An 18677-nucleotide genomic window follows, 5' to 3' on the forward strand; every position below is an offset into this window, starting at 1 on the left:
CATGAGTAAGCGCTAATGGCTGGGATTCCTGCATTTCCAAATGGACCTTTTGTTAGCAACGCATCATCCGTGTGGCGACCAGGTAGCCATGGTTTTCATTGGTGTTATTCTTGTTTTGTAATTATAGGTCATTGTTGATGGAGATCTGTTTGGTTACTCTTAGAGTACAGAGAGAAGCATATTTATTGCACTTGACCGGTGGCTTTCCATTAATTAAAGACATGAGTCTGTTCATATGTAAGTGATTGTTAACTGCTGCTAACTTGATTGCAGACAGGAACCAAACCCTCGCTCCAATATGCTTAAACAGTTATACACCATTGGTAACATGTTGCCTGTAAATGCATTATAAAGAAATAGTTTGCAGCTACCACTAAGTATAAAAAAGTATTCAAAAATTTATAGAACATTTTTAAGTAATACAAAATCGTGTGTAAAAACTCACAGTATAATTTGTTTACTTGGTTGCTCTCTCTTATTGACTGAATTGTGCCCCCCCATTCATACGTTGAAGTCCGAACCCCTAGTACTTCAGAATGTAACTGTATTTGGAAATGGGTCTTGAAGGTTAAATGAGGTCATTCAGATGGGCTCTAATCCACCATGACTGGTGTCCTCAAAAGAAGAAGAGATTAAGACGCACACAGAAAAAAAGACCATGTAAAGACACCTGAGGAAGACAGCCAACTACAAGCCAGGGAGAGAGCATCTGAAGAAACTAACCCTGCTGACACCTTAATCTTGGACTTCTAACCTCTAGAATTGTGAACAAATAAATTTCTGTTGTTTAAGCCACCTAGTCTGTGGTATTTATTATGGCAACCCTAGCAACTACTACATTCCCCAAGGCTTTATCACAGAGATTTTTTTTTCTCTCTTGTAAAGAGGGAATGGGTGGATAAATTGGTTGCTCTTCCTAAATGGGCTGCAGAAGAAAAACTATTCAGAACCACTGTTCTCCATTCAAGCCACTCAAAATTCCCCAAACAAACCATGCTCATATACTGCGAGAGGCCATGTCAAACAGGGGTTAAAAGCCTCGATTCTGGAGCGAGTCTGCCATTTACTAGCTGTGTGACCACGGACAGGCTCCTTAGCCTCACCAAGCCTCAGTTTCCTCATCTGTGAAACGGACATGACAACAGTGCCTATTGCAGGCTTGTTATGAGGATTAAATGAGTTCATACACTGAAAGTGTTAGAGAAATGCTTATGATTGTTGTTCATCCTGTTCTCTTTGCCTCTAGCCCTTTCACCTGAGAAACAACAGGTAAAATGCCACCTGAGAAGCCTTCTTCCACTAATCCTGGCAGGATCAGTGGCTCTCTGCTGTCTCCTATAGCAGAAAACATGCTCTAGAGCACTGTCATACTGTCCTCAAATTATTTCTTTTTAAATCTTCCCCCCTCTAGACTCCCAGCTCCTCAAAGGTTGGGACTATTCCATATTCACCTTTGCATCTCACTATCACACGTAGCCAGTTCCAGTGACTAAATGAATAAATGGGTGAACCAGAAAGTTATCGGTTTTCTTTCACTCTAATTACTGGGGTGGGTGTGGGTTGGGGGGGGGGGGGAACGTGTCATACTTTCAGAGTGCTTCCTGTGCTAAAATGTTTGACATTAACCTAATTCAACGCATAGAAGGTAAAAAAAACCAAAACCTTTTTTGAGGATTTGGGGAGGGAGATATGCTGGCAACCCTTGTCTTGGTGTGTGGACCCTTCTGGAACAGCAGCCACGGACAGTCTGGCTGTCTCTGCCCCAGCAGGGATGCTCGGCAGCGAGGGCTTCTTCAAAAGCGAGGAAGTGGCTTCTTTTGGGAATGTTCTCTCTGCTCTCTTCCCACAGTGCCTCCTGCCACCAAGGGAAGGGTTTAACCCCCTCATTTCTGGGTGATTTTGCCCCAGCCATCAGTCAGTACCTCTGACAAAAGCAGCCTGGTGACTAGGGACATGGAAAGCCCATATGCCCCTAGATTTTTCTCTTTTCTGGAGATGGCAGTGATGTCACCAAAACATCCCCAATAGCTGATGCCAGGAAGACAGGCGCTAACAGAATAAGATAGTAGGCCTAGTGTCAGGGAAGTCTGTTGCACAAAGGTGTTCTGACGTTATAAAAACAAAAACGCACAGTTGGTTTTTCAGTTGGCCCCAAAGTCATACTGTCAGGGGAAACCACGAATTCAAACACATTTACCTCCAAAGGCTTCCTTAACCCACTGCAGATCCCCTCATGTTATGTCTGAGGGTGACTGTATCTGGGCCTCGGATTAGAAGGCACTTGTGCATTCTGATCCCACACGTCCACCATAGCACTGGCTCCCCTGTACTGTTCTGGCTCTTACTGGCTGCCTGCATGTCTCAGAATTAAGTGACAAGCAGAGCTCAGCAGAAGTGAAAATTGAAAGTAAAAATTTTTCTTTTTTATGCCCTTCCTGTCCAAATAACATACATCAACAAAATGTATCATAGCATACAGGTGCTAAGAACGGTCAAAACGTCGCATTTGTTAAATGGATGCAACTGCAAAGAGTCAAGACAAAGAAAGAGGAGACGGAGAGCTGGCAATGGGCAGACCGAGCCTTGACACGGGCTCCTGAAAGGCAGGGGGATGGAGAGAGCTCCTAAAGCAAATCTGCTTCTTGCTCTGCAGGCCTGGCTACCTTTGACTAACAAAAGGAGAACAGAGCCTCCCAAACTGCAGTATGCCGAAGGGTCAGCAGGAGAGCTCACCCAGACACAGACTCCAGGGCCCCAACCCCACAGATGTCGATTCTGTGAATCCGGGCCAGGCCTAGGAATCTGAATTTTAACTGGCTCCCAGGTTATGAAGTTGTTGATGCTGCTGGTCTGAGGACCACAATTTGAGTAGTGCTGTACGAGGCCCTGTGACGATCCAAATGCCTAAAGAAGGCATTTCCCACTGGCTAGCCAAACACACTGACACACAAAGGAACGCCTCATCCTCTTACACACAGGTTCTCTCCTCCTGCATCCCCATCTCGGGAGCAGTGGGTTCTCTACCAGTGGGTTCCATATTGATGCGCTCCCTGCCGCACATCCCTGAGTCCCTTATAGTCAAGGGCTGTATCTTTTTATTCATCCACAGAGGGACATGCAAAGTTGTAGTGGTGATAATAAATGTGTGATGAATGAATGAATTACTGGAAAACCATGCATGCACACTGTATTTTAGCAAATATAAAATCCTAGGCTAGAAAGACCTTACAGATCACCTAATCAAAGCTTTCCCCCACCCCAGACTTATTGATGTGTAATTGACAAATACAATTGTATTCATTTAAAGTGTACAATGTGATTAATCAAATCCTTTTAATCTACAGATAAAGTAGCTGAGGTTAAGCAAGTTTTCAAGGTGATCTAGGTAGTGAGAAGTATGTGGAGTAAGTGGGAATTGGGAGATGAATCAGGAGTAGTAAGTTTCCAATTTTTCCCCCCCAATCACTTGTAATTTTTATATAGGCATATGTAATAATCTTTTTACTTTATAATTCTGGCTTTGGTGTAATACATAAATAAGACTTCCTCACCCAGAGACTATAAAAATATTTAACTGTGATTTATTCTTATACTTGTATGATTTTACTTTTTACTCCAAATCTGTCATTCACCTGTAACTGACATTGACTGCATTCGTGGGTGACAGAATCTGAGTACCTTGAATTTTGTAATACAAAATGGATTAAATGCAGGGTGGGGAAATAGTTGTGTTCGTCTTCTCATTCAATTGTGTGCCCCCTTCTTTCTCCTTCCCCTTCCCCTGGAACACTCCTCTTCCTCTCCACGGACTCTTAATTAGAACTTGGTCTGGTATTCAGGTTTTGTTACCTGATTTGGTCCACACAGAAGCCAACCCAAGACTTCTGATAGAAGAAACCAAGTCTTAACTTCCGTTCAAGCTCTGTGCACAGGGGAGATGTGATGGGGAAAAGGATGGGATGTCAAGTCTCTTTACACTATGTACCCTGACTGTCTGTTCAATATTTTAAAATTTTAAATTGGCCTTTCACACAGACTAGTAATTAAGAAAAGCCTAAAATTAGTGCTAAAGGTTCGTAAGAGTGAGTGAGACACACTGTAATATCTTTGCAGCAACGCTCCTGATACCTTCAGGCTATTCAGCAAATGACCTTGGTGGGTTGACAATAAATATCACACAGGGTCACAATTCAGTTTTGTTTTTTTTTTCAATCTTCTTGAAAGAAAAGGTTGTGGTTTTTAAAATATAATGACAATTTTCATAGCTTGGATTAGAGGAAAGCGCTGGTCAGGGTTCCCTGCTCATGAATAAATAAGTTAAAGGCAGCTTATGAATTGAAGATGTGGTATTAGCAATTCGATTCTGACATTGCTGACTCTGTCCCACAAACCTTTATAAATGTGACAGTTCCAAAGGGATTCATATGACAATACACACTGAGTGCCTACTCTGTGTTGGGACCTTGAACTGACCAATAAAAGAGACAAACCTCTGGTAATTCAACCAGGAGGCAAAAGGGAATATTACATTCATTCTCTTCTGGTAGACTACGATAGTTGATTTATTTATTTTTAAACACACATTATCACAAGCCACATAATAAAAAACGATAAAAATAAATAATTGTCTCCATGGACTAAAAAGCCAAGACAGCTTTTCAAAATAAGAATAATAATAGCTCTTGCCTTATGAAGTATTATAATACGTTAAAAACCTAGAGGGATTAAATGAGGATGGTACTGGCACAGGAATGGCAGATTAATGAAATAAAAAGAATCTACAAATGGTGGACTCCAGGATAAGTGAGAAATATGTGTGTGATCAAGAAGACACTGAAATCAGTGAGGAAAAGGATGAATTAATCAATACATCATGTTGAGACAACTGGCTCACCATCAATAAAATGTAAAGTTATTCCTTACCTCATGTCTTAAAGAAAAAAAATTCTAGCCGGGTTAAAACTGAATACTGAAGTATAAGAAACATCAGAGGTCACTGTTTAGAATTAAGATGTTCTTTCTGAGGGCAACATCAAAGTCAGGAATCATAAAGTAAAAGATTATTAGATGTGATTTCATGAAAATTATCAAGTTTTGTATGAGAATTTTAAAAACCCCATATACAATAGTCAAAAAAGAGGTTGAGGTTAATGTATGTTGGATACAAATGTTAATATAATTTCATTTTACTCATAGTCTGATGAGACATGTGAACAGGAGTTACATATCTTAACCTACAAAACTATACGAGGGAGAAAGTGTAGAAGGAAGTACCTGTGTGGATTATATTTGAAAGACAAGTACACACAATTGTTATGGTTTTTTCTTTATATTTTCCTGTACTTTTAAATCTTGCTTTGCAATGCTCATGCATTCCTTCCTTTTTAATGAGTAAAAATTAACATAGCTATTAAAATTGCTTACTGGTCCCATATGTGAGCATTTCTTAGAAATTCTTACATCACAAATATTAGATTAAATACATCTAAGGTTCTTGTAAAAAGAAATCTGAGTTTAATTTGTCCAGGACTTCAAGGCATCTGCAGGTTTCTTAATCGCTGGGGTGTAGCAGCTAATATTTCAGCATTTCATACTTCGGTTTTTCACTGCATTATAGAATTTGTTCATTGTCCGTATGTACCGTAATGATATTCCATTTTGTGGGATTACTTACTGGATAGCCCTAAATATTGTAATTAGCAAGTATATGAATCAAATATACAAGTATCAAAACTATTGTCTTGCATTCTATTTATTTGCTTTGATAACAGACCAGTGAATCTGTACAAATAATTCATACCTCATTGTGTAAGTATAAGTGTCCATAGACTCTTTGATCACGAGAATTATAATTTAATAAATATGAAATCGAATTCTATGGTTATGCCATTTAACTTTGCACTGAGAATATTTTTTTCTTAGGGAACATCTGGGATTTTGTAAACTGGTAAAATAAATATTAATTACTGACATATTTCTTAACATTTTCTACTTCAAGGAACTACCAAGAATCACTGTGGCATATCTCCCCATGGTCTAAATTTTCTAGAGTCCACGAAAATATACTTAGAAGAAACAGACAGTGATAATGATAATTGGCATCTCTCTCTAGATAAATTATTCTAATGGAAACCTTTCATTAGAAAACAAGTGTTCTGGAGAAAGCATGGTTATGGGGGCAGACAGCCCTGAGATTCAAGCCGGGCTCCCCCACTTATAGTCTCTATGTCCTTGGGCAAATTACTTGACCTCACAAGTTTGTTTCCTTGCCTGTAAGACAGGGGGAGTAATATCTACTTTATGGTCATTGTTGAAGGGACATATTTAAAGTTCCAAGCACATAAGAGGCACTCAAAGAAAATGATGACTATTATTGAGGGTGGACCAGGGATGATAAGGCTGCCTGCTGCCAGGAGGAAGCTGGCTGAGTCTCCAAGAAGCACGTCGAGGAACTATAAGTGAATCTACTACCATCTATGAGAGAGGCTGCCACACTCAAAACTGAATGATCACAGGGAAGATGACTCACGCTATTCAAGTTCAGTCAACAGATAACTGATTTGAAGTAGAACATATTCCTTTTTGGTGCCTGAAGCGATCATATCTCTCAGTCAGGCACCACCTTCCTTCTATTAAAATAACTCAGTTGTTTTGGGGAGGATGGACTGAAAACAAAGGGAGGCAGTGTCGTGAGGGAAGTTTCACCTGGGTCCTGGGGAGGCCGAATGACTTTCCTTGTCTAACTATAGACGCCACCTCACCAGTGCAGAGAAACTTGGTACCTTCCAGCGCTGGGGTCTCTCTCCAGGGCAGGACCAGATAAACCACCTCTGGGACCTCTGAGCTTTCCTTTTTTATTGTTCAAGACTAGCGATCCACACGCTTTCTGTCTGCACAGGTCTCCCCCAGAGAGAGAAAATTACAATGCACTGGTCTCCACTTATCAAGTTACCATCATGTCTAGTCCTTTCTCTCCCAGGTTACACCAGGATTACCTTGGTGACAGTACTGGGTGTTTCCTTAGATAGCCAGAGAAACTGAGAATTTTACCAGGAAAACCATTAAGAACTATCTGATCCCCTCATTGCCAACTTCTTCAAGGAATCTCACTGCTGCCCTATATAATACTAAGTAATTTTTACTGTTGTTTCTGTTGATGACATGGATGGATGGATGGATGGATGGATGGATGGATGGATGGATGCGAGGGAAGGAGGGATGACTAAATGGCCGACAATAGATAGATGGAATATGAACAGAATACTAGAACATTTTGTGCTGGATGTTAGCTGTGAATGAGTCCTTGGTATCTCATCTGGCACCCAGAATGATGAGAAGTAGGACAAAAGAAACTTGATCTTCTCACATATGTTTATTGCTGGACTTTCAATTCAAGGAATGCAAAAGCAAAGAACCACACTGACCTTAAAGAGGACAGAGGTTGTGTAGTGCAAAACAGCCCCTCATTTTTCAGTCTTCTTATTAAAAAGTTCACCTTTAACCCAGAATTCAATGAGGTTTTAGTACATTTTGCTCTCTTATCAGGAGTGAGTTGACTGTACTCTAAGCCAGAGACCCAGCTCTGTCCAGACTGACCTTGAACAATTCACTCGGTTCTATTGAGTGTTTTTCAGCTCCCTCTCTGTAAGAAGAGGATACTAAGTTTAGCCCTCAATCCTCCCTCAGGAATGTTCTAAGGAAAGAGCAACAGCAGATGGGATATTCCTGCAAAGAAAAGTCCATAAATGGATTTACATGATGGGCGGAGAGACAAGGGCAATATTCTCAGTACCATGCTGCTTTTCTTCCTAATTTTAAACACATTTCTCTGGCTCAAGTCAACAGCAACTGATAAATATGCTAAGCAGATTTAGGTCATGCTGCTGTTTGAAATCAGCAGCTAGCTTGCTGCTGATTCACATTCTGAGGACTCATTTAGCACAACCCTGTCTTCTAGTTAAGAATGGGAAACGCAACCATAAAGGTTCACCGTGTTTAAAAAATGTCAAATAATCCACAGCTAGCCTCACCCTGAAAGTCAGCCCCACCTTTCCCACCAGCCCCCTGAGCAATGCAGCTCTGTGCAGGCAGTGTCACGGCAGCTAGAGAAAGCCCGGGGGTACTGGAAGACAAGCAGCCGCTCCTGGCTGTCTCCTGGAATGTGCTCACATATTTGAGCCTGCAGAAAGCAACATTCTGCAACCAGTGGGGCTCTTGTGACAGTGATAGAGCTTTCTCCTGGGCTGTCATCAATTACAATGCTTAAATGCATGACGTTTTAAAGAAAAACAAAAAAAAAATAGCGTGGGCTCCTTCCCTACCCCACTCCCCTCTTTACTTCATGCAAGGAGACCCAACCAAGTCAAATCATTCAAATGCTGCCTTTTGGCCAACTGCTGGCTCTAGTAGAACACTTTCAGAATTGTTAAACTGCAGCGAAAGCGAATGAATAATCTGAAATTCACAGGGTTGCTCCTTTATCACATCACACTGCTTTTATCTCCCTTCTCTCCACAGCAAGCCAGAAAATTATTAATATTTTTAATTGAAAAAAGAACATTATCTTAACTGTATCTGCGGGAGCCTCTGAACAAACACACCCAGCACCTGTGCACGGGAGACACAGCCCCGGAACACTGCCTCACCCACCATGTGGGAATTCTCTTCCAATTTCTATATATAACCACCACATTTCTCATGCACACACCACCCCCCAAACCTGTCCACACGCACGCTACAATCTCATCACCCTCAAAGTGCAATGCTGTAACAATGCCCCGATGTTGAGAAATTCACAAGAAAAGCCCAGAGATGGTTTTCTGACTGAATGAAAAAGCTACTTCAGTCCGCGGCAGCGCCTTCAGCCGGGCCCGGCTCTGCCCAGCTCTGCAGTGTGATCTGCATGTCTAATAATGGGAGAGGCTTGTGGATCAGCGCTTACCTTGCAATGCTGCAGCAGAAGTATCTGCTCCTCAAGCTCTTGCCGCTTGCCTTCTATTTCCGTCTGCCTCTTCCTTTTTTCCTTGAAAATAAAGAGAGAGAGAGAGGCTGTTAAGAGTGGGTGGGTGTTGGCTCCAGGAATGTTAAGGCAGGAAGCAGAAGCAGCAGCAGTACACATCTGTACAGACACCTCCAGAGATGCTGGGCACACACGCGGTATCACCTGCCCCTCGGTCTCTGGGTGTGTTGCAGGCAGCAGCAAGCAACCTCCAAACACGTCTGCTGTGGGCTCGGTGAGTGGGAGAAATTCTCCTCGCTCAGCCAAACTGCAACAATTTAATCCAGAAGAAAAGGCAGTTTCTACACACACACACACACACACACACACACACACACACACACACAGAGTCATGTTCTGTGCAGTGTTCATTTGAAGACAAAGAATAAAAATATCTCAATCGAAAACATAGGCTGTTGTAAACTGCAAATACGATAGAATAAAACAGTGGGAATTCTAGGGTAGATTTCTTTTACTGAGCTCATATACACAAATAATCCAAGGTAATTTCAAATTCTGTAGGAGAAATCATCCAGTTGTACATACCAAACAATGCAAATTAGATGGGTGATCTTTCTTAAACTATCATTGGGGGGGGGGGGAGAGCATTACATGTGGGCGGGGCTCACTGAGGTGCTGGTAAATATGAAGTCTGGGGTTGGTCTGCCTGAGTCCAACTCCCAGCTCTGCCATGTGCTACTTGTGTGACCTCTAATAAGTTCTTTTATCTCCTGGGTCTAAGTCTTCTCTTATATAAAGAAGAGACAATAACTACCTAAACCATATGGCTGGGGCATGGATTAAATGGATGGGTAGGTAGATGTATGGAGGGAGACAGGGTGGGATGATACATGTAAAGGACCTAGAACAATGCCTGGCACTTAGTAGATGCTCAATAAATGTTATTTGCTTTCATTCTTATTGTCACATGTTTACTTCTCGGTAATACCTAGAAACTGGATTTAAAGGGATGTATTTCCCTTGTATTCACAGCATAACCTTTCCATTGGAGTACACAATTCATACTTTTCTTCTCCCACATTTTGCAAATGTAGACAATAAACATCATATGAATGTGATTAACTGAAGACTAGAAAGCCCTTCCCGTACGACAGCGTACTTGTTCAATGTTTCCTTTTCAAAGTGCACAGAGTGGGGTTTACTAGACAATCACTGCCCTGGATTATTTACCTTCATTCACATGCGCAAGGAGAAACTTGTTAGAGAAGACGTAATGGCATTTTACAATATAATGGCCAAAACTTGGAGAAGACAATGATTAGAAGGCTGGCTGCTGTGCTCTGTGTTGACAGAAGCTTTTAGTTTACGTAGTTGCTATATTTCTGTGGGATGTGCTTGCACCACTGCTGTTCAAATCCACATAATAATAATTTGTGTTATGATCAAGTTCTTCTGGGCAATGCACAGGCTTTTAAGAAATATTATCTTCTAATATCTCTGGGACATAATATCCAAGTCAGGGATATAACTTCCTTGCCAAAATGAGGCCCAAGAATATTTTAGAAGCTTACTATTTACCAAAGAACTCCAATCGGTGGTGCATCATTGATGCTGCTTAATCAAAGTTTGTCCAACATATAATATATGAACATACATGGGGAAAGTGAGGCCCAGTGAGGAGAGCTCATGTATCCAGAGTTACCACATGATAAAGCAAGGACCTCCAGAACCAGCCACTGTCTCTATATTCTAGGATTTCTCAAGAGTAGGTGTACTGGGTTTTATTATTCATTCCTACTGGCTATGAAGATACGCAGTTGTCCTACATTTAAATCCAGAACCAAGATACAGTATATTAAGAATACAAGATGCTGATGGCACAATAATTCCATAAATGTTAACTGAATGCTGTGTGTTTGCTATAGGTTGAATGTTCGCGTCCTCCCGCAAAATTCATATGTTGAAACCTAACCTCCAAGGTGGTGGTACTAGGAGATGGGACCTTTGGGAGGTAGGTCATGAGGGTGGGACCCTCATGCATGGGATTAGTGCCCTTATAAAAGAGACCCCAGAGAACTCTTTGGCTCCTTCCTCCATGTGAGACAAGAAGCAAGAAGACAGCTGTCCATGAACCAGGAAACAAGCCCCCAACAGACACTGAATCTTCTGGTACCTTAATCTTGGACTTTCCAGCATCCAGAACTGTGAGAAACAAACTTTTGTGGTTTTAAGCCACCCAGTCTATGGTATTTTGTTATAGACGCCTGAATGGACTAAGCCCATGGTCTAATTATACATCTGGTTATTTGCAAACCTTTCCTAGGCTATCCCACCTCTGTGCCTTGGTTCATAGAGAAAGTCCTCCCTCCAGTTGCCGGCCAGCATATTGGTGAACCATGTCTCGAGCAGAAGAAGAATATTACCAGATGGTTCAGGCAGTGAACCTGAACACCCTCGGGCAGTCGACTCATTGGTGGTCACTGGAATAGATATGATTATGCAAGATGCAGGTTTTAAGTTAGTTCTTTAAGGATGGGTAGGAATTAGGTAGATACAGATGAATGGTTAGTGCATTCCAGGTAAAACGGAACTGTGTGAGCAAGGATAGACATATACTGCATATTCCAGGAACAGTAAGGAAGGAAATCTAACTGGGGTGCAGGGCTTGCCTTCAGGAACCGATGATTGAAAAGATAGTCTAGGACTAGACCACTGGGGGCCTTGAGTGCCAAGCCAGGAAGTTGAGATTATTATACAGACAATGTAATGTCATCCTAGAAGCCTAATTGAAAGAGTGATATAGTGAAATGGCATTTTAGGAACATTACTCTGGCACTGGTGTACAGGTTGGCTTAATAGGTAAATATGAAGTCTGGGGTTGGTCTGTCTGGGTCTAACTTTCCCTTTTAAGGGCCAGGTAGTAAATATTTTAGGTTTTGTGGGACATACAGTCTCTGTTACAATGACTCAATGCTGCCACGGCAGTGCAAAACAGCTTTAGGCAATATATAAATGAATATTTGGGGCTGTGTTCTAATAAATCTTTATTTACAAACACAGGTGGTGGGCCATATTTAGCCCCTGGTCATAGTTTGCTGATCTCTGGATGCAAAGATCATGAAGTGTTTTAGGAGGTTCCTACATTCACTCTGGGGTGTGGTGGGGATGGATGAACTAATAAGCTCACGCTAGCTTAGAGCTGTTCCAATCAGAATGCAATGAAAAGGACAAACATAACAGCCGGAATTGACGAGGCTCAAGACTAATACGCAATGTGCTATCTCGGCTTGAGCCCCATAGACCAGAGACTGCTGGTGTGGGAATGGGCAATAGTGGGAAAGTAATGCCCCCCATTTATGCTGTGTTCAGATTTTCCCTGAGGAAACTCCTTATTGGTTTCAAGATTGAAACCATAGTTGACAACATATGCAATCCATCACCAGTATATCAACATGCTCACATCTGTTTTCTGCCTGATGAAGACCCTGAACCTGGCCTATGACAAGGACCCTTTGCACATCAATGACCGTTACAGGGTTCTTTGATTAGTTGAGTCCCCTTGCACAGTGATGGGTTAGGTCCTGAAGTCACTCGTACCCCAACAAGGGCTAAGATGAGCCATCAGATATGAGTTAAAGTATAGCAAACTCGAGTAGGGTACCCTAGGGCTCCTGACGCTTGCTCAGACTGCTGAGGTCCAAGCTATGCTCTCCTGACTAGCCTCCCAGACGTCTCCTTCCCTTAGTCAAGGCAAAACCACTGATTCTTGAGCCCTCTTCTCATTCCAGACATTTAGCCTCCGTGATTTCCTTTACTCTCATCAACTATACAACCTACATGCTGGTAACGTGCAGAACTGGGTTTTCAGCCTAGATTTCTCCATTGAGCGCCAGACCTCCATATCCAACTGCCAACTGTTCATATCCAGTCCCTCAAATTGTAGGCATCATCTCTCCTCCCCTCCTCTCTCATCTGTCCCTTCTGTATTCCTCATCTCACCAAGGACTATTCAAGTCAGAAATCTCAGTTGTCCTAGACACTTCATTTTCTTGAAAGAGCAAGTCCTGTTGATTCTGCTTGTCATTTTCTACATTGTCTGCTTCCTCACTATCCTTTATTAGTACCTTAACACCCCCTCCTTTAACTCCCCACCTACACATGTAGACTCGTCTACATTAGTATCGTTCACTCTGTAGCACTTAACTGCTTATTTTCCATTTCCATTTGGATTACTGCAGGGGTTTCCTCACCAGTCTCTGAGTCTGCTCTGAGCAAGTTGCCCATTGCATTGCTGCCAGAGTGATATTCTAAAGTGGAAATCTGACTAACTCTAACTTTTGCCTAAAATCCCAGAATGGCTCCAATTGCCTACAAAGCAAATGCAAGTTCTTTAGCGTGGCCAATGAGGCCCCTTTCTTATCTCCCAGCTTCATCTCAAGTCATGACAGCCTCTCCCTCCAACCATAAGCTTCAACCTCAGTAAACGAATTATAGTTTCCTGATCTGCCAAGCCAGTTCATGCTTTCCTAGCTTTGCTCCTACTGCTTCCTCTAACAATAATGGATTTCCCTCACTACTTCACCTGACAAAAAAACTATTCTTCTTTGACAACACAGCTTAAATATCAGTGAAGCTAGACTGATCATTTGCCCAGCTTTCTTTCCTTCGGGCAACACACCAACTCTGTCACTGGCGTGGTGGGAATGCCATCCATGGTTAGTCACATATAGCCCAGCTCATCCCTGCCACCAGGACTTGCATGAGACACAGGTTAGTCCAATCGTACTACCTTACTTCATTGCAATTGTGACTGGTCCAAGGGGTGGCTAAATGACCCAAGCAGGACCAATAAGAGACATTTCTAGGGATAGACACATGAATACTGGGAGAGAAAAGCTCCCTTTCCACTAAAGTTCAGCAGGGAGGATGTACATACGAGTGGCAAATTTCCCAAGCTACATGGCAGAAATGCATCCATGTTGGAGAAAAGTCAACACACAGAGAAACAGAGCTGAAATACAGAGAAAAAAGGATTCTAATGACATTGTTTGAGTCCCAGATCTACTTATGCATGGAGCCAGAACCATCCCTGGGCTTCCAAAATTATATGCACTAATAAATCTCCGTTTTGCTTAAGCTAGTTTGAGTGGTGTTTTTGTCTCTTGCAACTCAAAGAGTACTGACAAATACAGAAGACTTTTCTGCTTGCTCCAAATAGAACTCCTCATTCTCTCCTTGTTTCCTCTCTTCATAGGCTGTGAATCTTTCTACATCAGCATCTTCAGTACTTTTGTACTTTACACACTTAACATCTTCTCCAAACTATGGGATCCTTGAAAACAAGGATCTTGGCCCGTGCATCTCCAAAGCCTAGAGAGCTGCACGATGAAGGCATGGAACAGATGCTTGGGAAGTCTCTCTGAGATAACTGCTCTCCTCTGATCATGTTTCTGTTTGTCCATATCGCTCACTCAAATGGATTAGGAGTTTGCATTCATGATTTCAATGGCAGTAAAACATATCATTGAATATACACTAGCCATCAGTCTATAAAACCAGGAGTGTCTTTCTGTTGAAGACATTAGCCCAGATGGAATAGCCCATTATTGCTATGCATATAAGAAAACTGTTGAAAAAGCTGATTCTGAGAAAGCATCATGGAATGATTTCTCTTCCTCCCAAGGAGAAAAGCTCTGGGAAGTGGTAATTCTCGGGAAGGCATAATTAGCTGACAGTAGCAAACCATTCAGGGGAAATGTGCCTCAAGAGACATCTAGAATGAAGTGATCTCAATCCATTAGGAAGATTCCCAGATCCTTCCACTCTCTAGGAGGCCTAGCCAGCTACTTTCATTGTCTTTCTGTAAATTATATATTTTCCGGGCAAGTAATTTCTGAAAGTATTGCAACATTATGAAACTGCAAACTCTTAGTACAGAAAGGAGCACCTGCCTAGAATGGAACACACTGTTCAAGGGTGGTTAATAAGCTTGATGGGAAGACAGGTATTAAAAGTATTTAGGAAGCCATTCATCATTTTTAATGCATTGGTGTATTTTCTTCTAGTATATCTGTGACTATAACTACAGATGCATTTCTCTTTTACAAAATTGGTATTATACCTTTATGTACATGCTGGTTTTAAACATATTGAACATTTTTTATCATTAAATATTCTTTTAGAACAAACAAAAATAGTAGTTAAGAAGCCTTTGTCCACCCTTGTACACTTGAGGCAGATTCCCTCTTCACTCCTGCTGCCTCTGCAGCAACCCAGGCCTTGGGAAATGCAAGGAGGTGGCTGGGGGAGGGGTCCCAACTGAGTCGGTAAGAAACCTGGAGAGAGGGGAAGAGTCTGAGGGGTGGGGTGAGGGGTGGGGACAGTAAGAAGGCCTATTCTGATTTGAGCTGGTACCTAGAGCCCCAGGGCACAGCACTAGGAAGGAACCAGAGGACCTACTATTGCCATCAAGAAATCGCAGAATTTAGATGAGAAGGGAAAAAAAGAAAACATGTTAAATTTTAAATGTTGCTATCTTTCCTTCAGCTATTGCTAAACAGAATTTTGCTTTGAAACCTTTCGTTGTGAGCTAAAGAGAAGTGTGTGTTCCTCCCTCTCATATAGGCCTTTAAATCACTATGGGCCAGCTGGTTCCTAGGCTTTCATAGCGCAAAATCAGACAAAGAGGTAGAGGGCTGAAAAACTGTTCGAATCAGACTATTTTATTTATTTATTTTTTTCCCCACCTCAGCCTCGATCTCATCTAATCTCGGAAGCTAAGCAGGGTTGGCTCTGGTTAGTACTTGGATGGGAGAACCAGACTGTTTTAAATTGTCTGCACTTGGCAAGGGAATGGGGGCTATGGTAGATAAGGGGGAAATCAATGATTGAGAAAAGGAGAGAAGCGATGAGAAAAAAAGAACTGAAAGGGCTTGGGGACAGTTTTGAAGTTAAAGAGTTTAAATACAAAGGAGCTGAGATATTAAGACCACAAAATCAGGGAGAGAGACTCAAGATATTTTATTGTGGTTTAACAAATGACTCCTCTTTGATGTGCTCCAAAAGAATCCAGTAAGGACACTGGACTTTTGCCTTCTAGCCTGTGTTTCTTTGAACGAGACTCCATGCTGAAACTGGATCGCCAGAGTGCCAGGTTTTATATAGGTTATGCTAAGAAGGAAGGTGACATTTTGAGAACGACATTATAGAAAATCAACTTGCAAATGGGGACCCGATGAGCTTTTTTCTATTAAGGAATCAGAATGTCATCTCAGATGGTTGGATTCTAATTACCTGTTTAACGCTGCGGCAGAACCAATGCTATTTATATATCTGAGGAAAGAAAAGGAGGGTAGGAGGGTCGTCTGTCTGAAAACTGAGAAACTGAGTGATCAAGTATAAATGATCGAGGAGATCAAGGAGGTGCACACTCAGCTTTGCCTAATTGCCTGTCCAGCTAACTTGAATGTTGAGTTTGCTCAGCAGACACATTCCTATTAGAGATCAGTTATCTGATCTCAATGCCATTAAAAGTCTTCTCTCCTGGCTGTGACTTCAAGGTCAGCAATCATGACGCTAATTACATTCAGGCTTCCCAAGTCATCAGCTAAATGGAGATATAATACTTGTTAAGCCCCTTGCAACGTCCATCCAGGGTAAATGCATCAAATGGCACTTGGGTCTGTAGAGGAGGGTTCGGGAAGCTCAGTTGGCACATGATTTTCTGATCTCACAAAAAACTAAGGAGCAAAACCTGGAATCAGCTTAAAAGGCTTGGTCAAAAGGACAAGTAAACTAGATTTCCTATAACCACACTGTTCTTCCTAGTGATACACTCATTCAACTTACAGCATCACCGTGTGAAGCAGAGAATTTATTTCTCATTGCTTGGTTTTGACCAGCATTTCCATTTAGGTAACATCTCTTTTATTTAACTGATTACGTGGCCTTGAACTTGCCGGTTCTATTGATGAAAGACAGAACTGACTGCTTTGCTTTGTTTTTAGCAGAAATTATAAAGTCAAGAGAAAGAATTTTAAATAAAAAAAGAAGACACTGATTAGTTCAAACTTGGCTACTGATTTTTGAAAGAATACTTTAACACCTAAAATCTTAAGGAATGTCAGGGAGAGTTTAGATATAAAATTATTGTTAATTACACTGAACAGTGAATACAGCCAGCCATTTAGTACCAAGTCCAATGCCTAACACAAGAGTTTTAGTTTAAAGTCTTTTGTAGACACTTTATAGTCTATATGGATTATATCTTAAGTCTATTTTTAAGGTTTGTCCACAGTGCTACTCCTAAAATAACTGTTTAACCATATTGCTTTTTTTTTTTTTTTGGCATTAATGGCCATAACATCAAATTCTTTGCTAGGAGTGCTTCCCTCTATTGTCCTATGAAGACAAGAAGGTAACCTGATATAGCTCTAAAGAGAAAGTAAGATCTGCTGCTTGGTATCATATTGATAATCCATTGTGGTAAAAAAAAACCACAAAAAAACAACAAAAAAAAAACCAAGCACTTTCTACACAGGTGAAATGGTAGAGAACTGAGGAATTCCCAAATGCTGGAAATAACATAATTAAGTTCACCAGCAGAATGTAATCTCCATATCATCACTCTGAATGTACTGCATTATTCCCACCATGAAGCCACATGAGCACTAAACTAGGAGTCAGGAGACCGGGCTTCAGGTAGAGGTTCCTGCCACTAACCCCGGGGTGACTCAGATGAGTCCCTTATTGTTTCTTGGCCTGAAATTCCCCACATGTGAAATGAGGTTGGACCAGCTTCACTCTGAGATTCCACGATGCTAAGAAGGACGACGACGTCCCATCTAGACTGTCACATATGCACTTCCTCATCTATAAAGTAATACTGACATAGTGCTCACTCTGTGTGCCAGGCACTGTTCTCATTAATACACATTAACACATTTACTCTTCACAACAACCCACTGAGTCAGGAACTATTATCATCCCCATCTTACAGAGGAGCAAACTGAGGCATGGGGAGATAACGAGATAAGGTCACATGGCTAATAAGTATCGAAGAGCAAGAAATAAGGAAACAGAAATACCTTAAGGTGCTACTGCTGAGTTGAAATGAAGTAGAACAAAAATGGAACCAGGCACACCTCCTGCCAGAGTCCAGGGATCCAATGAGTAAAGGTGCTTCCTTTGTAACTGATACAAAGTTTTTGGCTTAGGATCTCATCTGGGCAAGTGCAATTTACTCATGGAACCAAAATTCAGTTCTGTAGTGGTTTAACCTAAAAATAGCGATGATGGCGATGGCAATAATAATAATAATGGCAACTAAGTTAATTGACTGCAGGCTATGTGCCAGACACTGTTCTAAGAATTTCCCTTCAGTTCATTTTATCCTCAGAACACTTGGAGGTAGGTCCCTTTAATATCCCTGATTTTACAGATGAGAATAATTAAGGCTTAGTAAGGATGAGTAAACATGTACAAGGTCCTGAGCTAAGAAGCAGCTAAGCAGGGGTTGCAATCCAGACAGTCTGACTCCAGAGCACTTTATCATGAACAGAGACAAGTTTCAGCTACTAACGTTTGTGCAGTTCTGAGTGAACTCCACATAGGACACATGAAACATATTACCTCGCCACCTTCACGCGTGTGCCAAGACCTTCCAGAACAAATGAGATGGTGAAAATGCAAAACATGCTGATGTCAAATTCCTCTGCCC

General features: G+C 41.6%; 1 protein-coding gene across 9 annotated transcripts in view; it reads right to left on the reverse strand.

Moving 5' to 3' along the window:
• PALM2AKAP2 (PALM2 and AKAP2 fusion) overlaps positions 1-18677 on the reverse strand; it is a 416415-nt gene that overhangs the window by 239892 nt on the left and 157846 nt on the right. For 8 of the 9 annotated variants that reach the window (XM_019734170.3, XM_019734168.3, XM_019734167.3 and 5 more), the window contains one exon: positions 8942-9022. In XM_019734170.3, the coding sequence (XP_019589729.3) occupies positions 8942-9022 (81 nt within the window). Of the gene's footprint in view, positions 1-8941; positions 9023-9130; positions 9216-18677 lie in introns of those variants that run through there. The other variant, XM_074330815.2, reaches the window with a different exon arrangement.

The sequence above is a fragment of the Rhinolophus sinicus genome, chromosome 16 (genome assembly GCF_057876585.1).
Source record: "Rhinolophus sinicus isolate RSI-liver-muscle chromosome 16, RSI-T2T, whole genome shotgun sequence".
Lineage (NCBI taxonomy): Eukaryota > Metazoa > Chordata > Mammalia > Chiroptera > Rhinolophidae > Rhinolophus > Rhinolophus sinicus.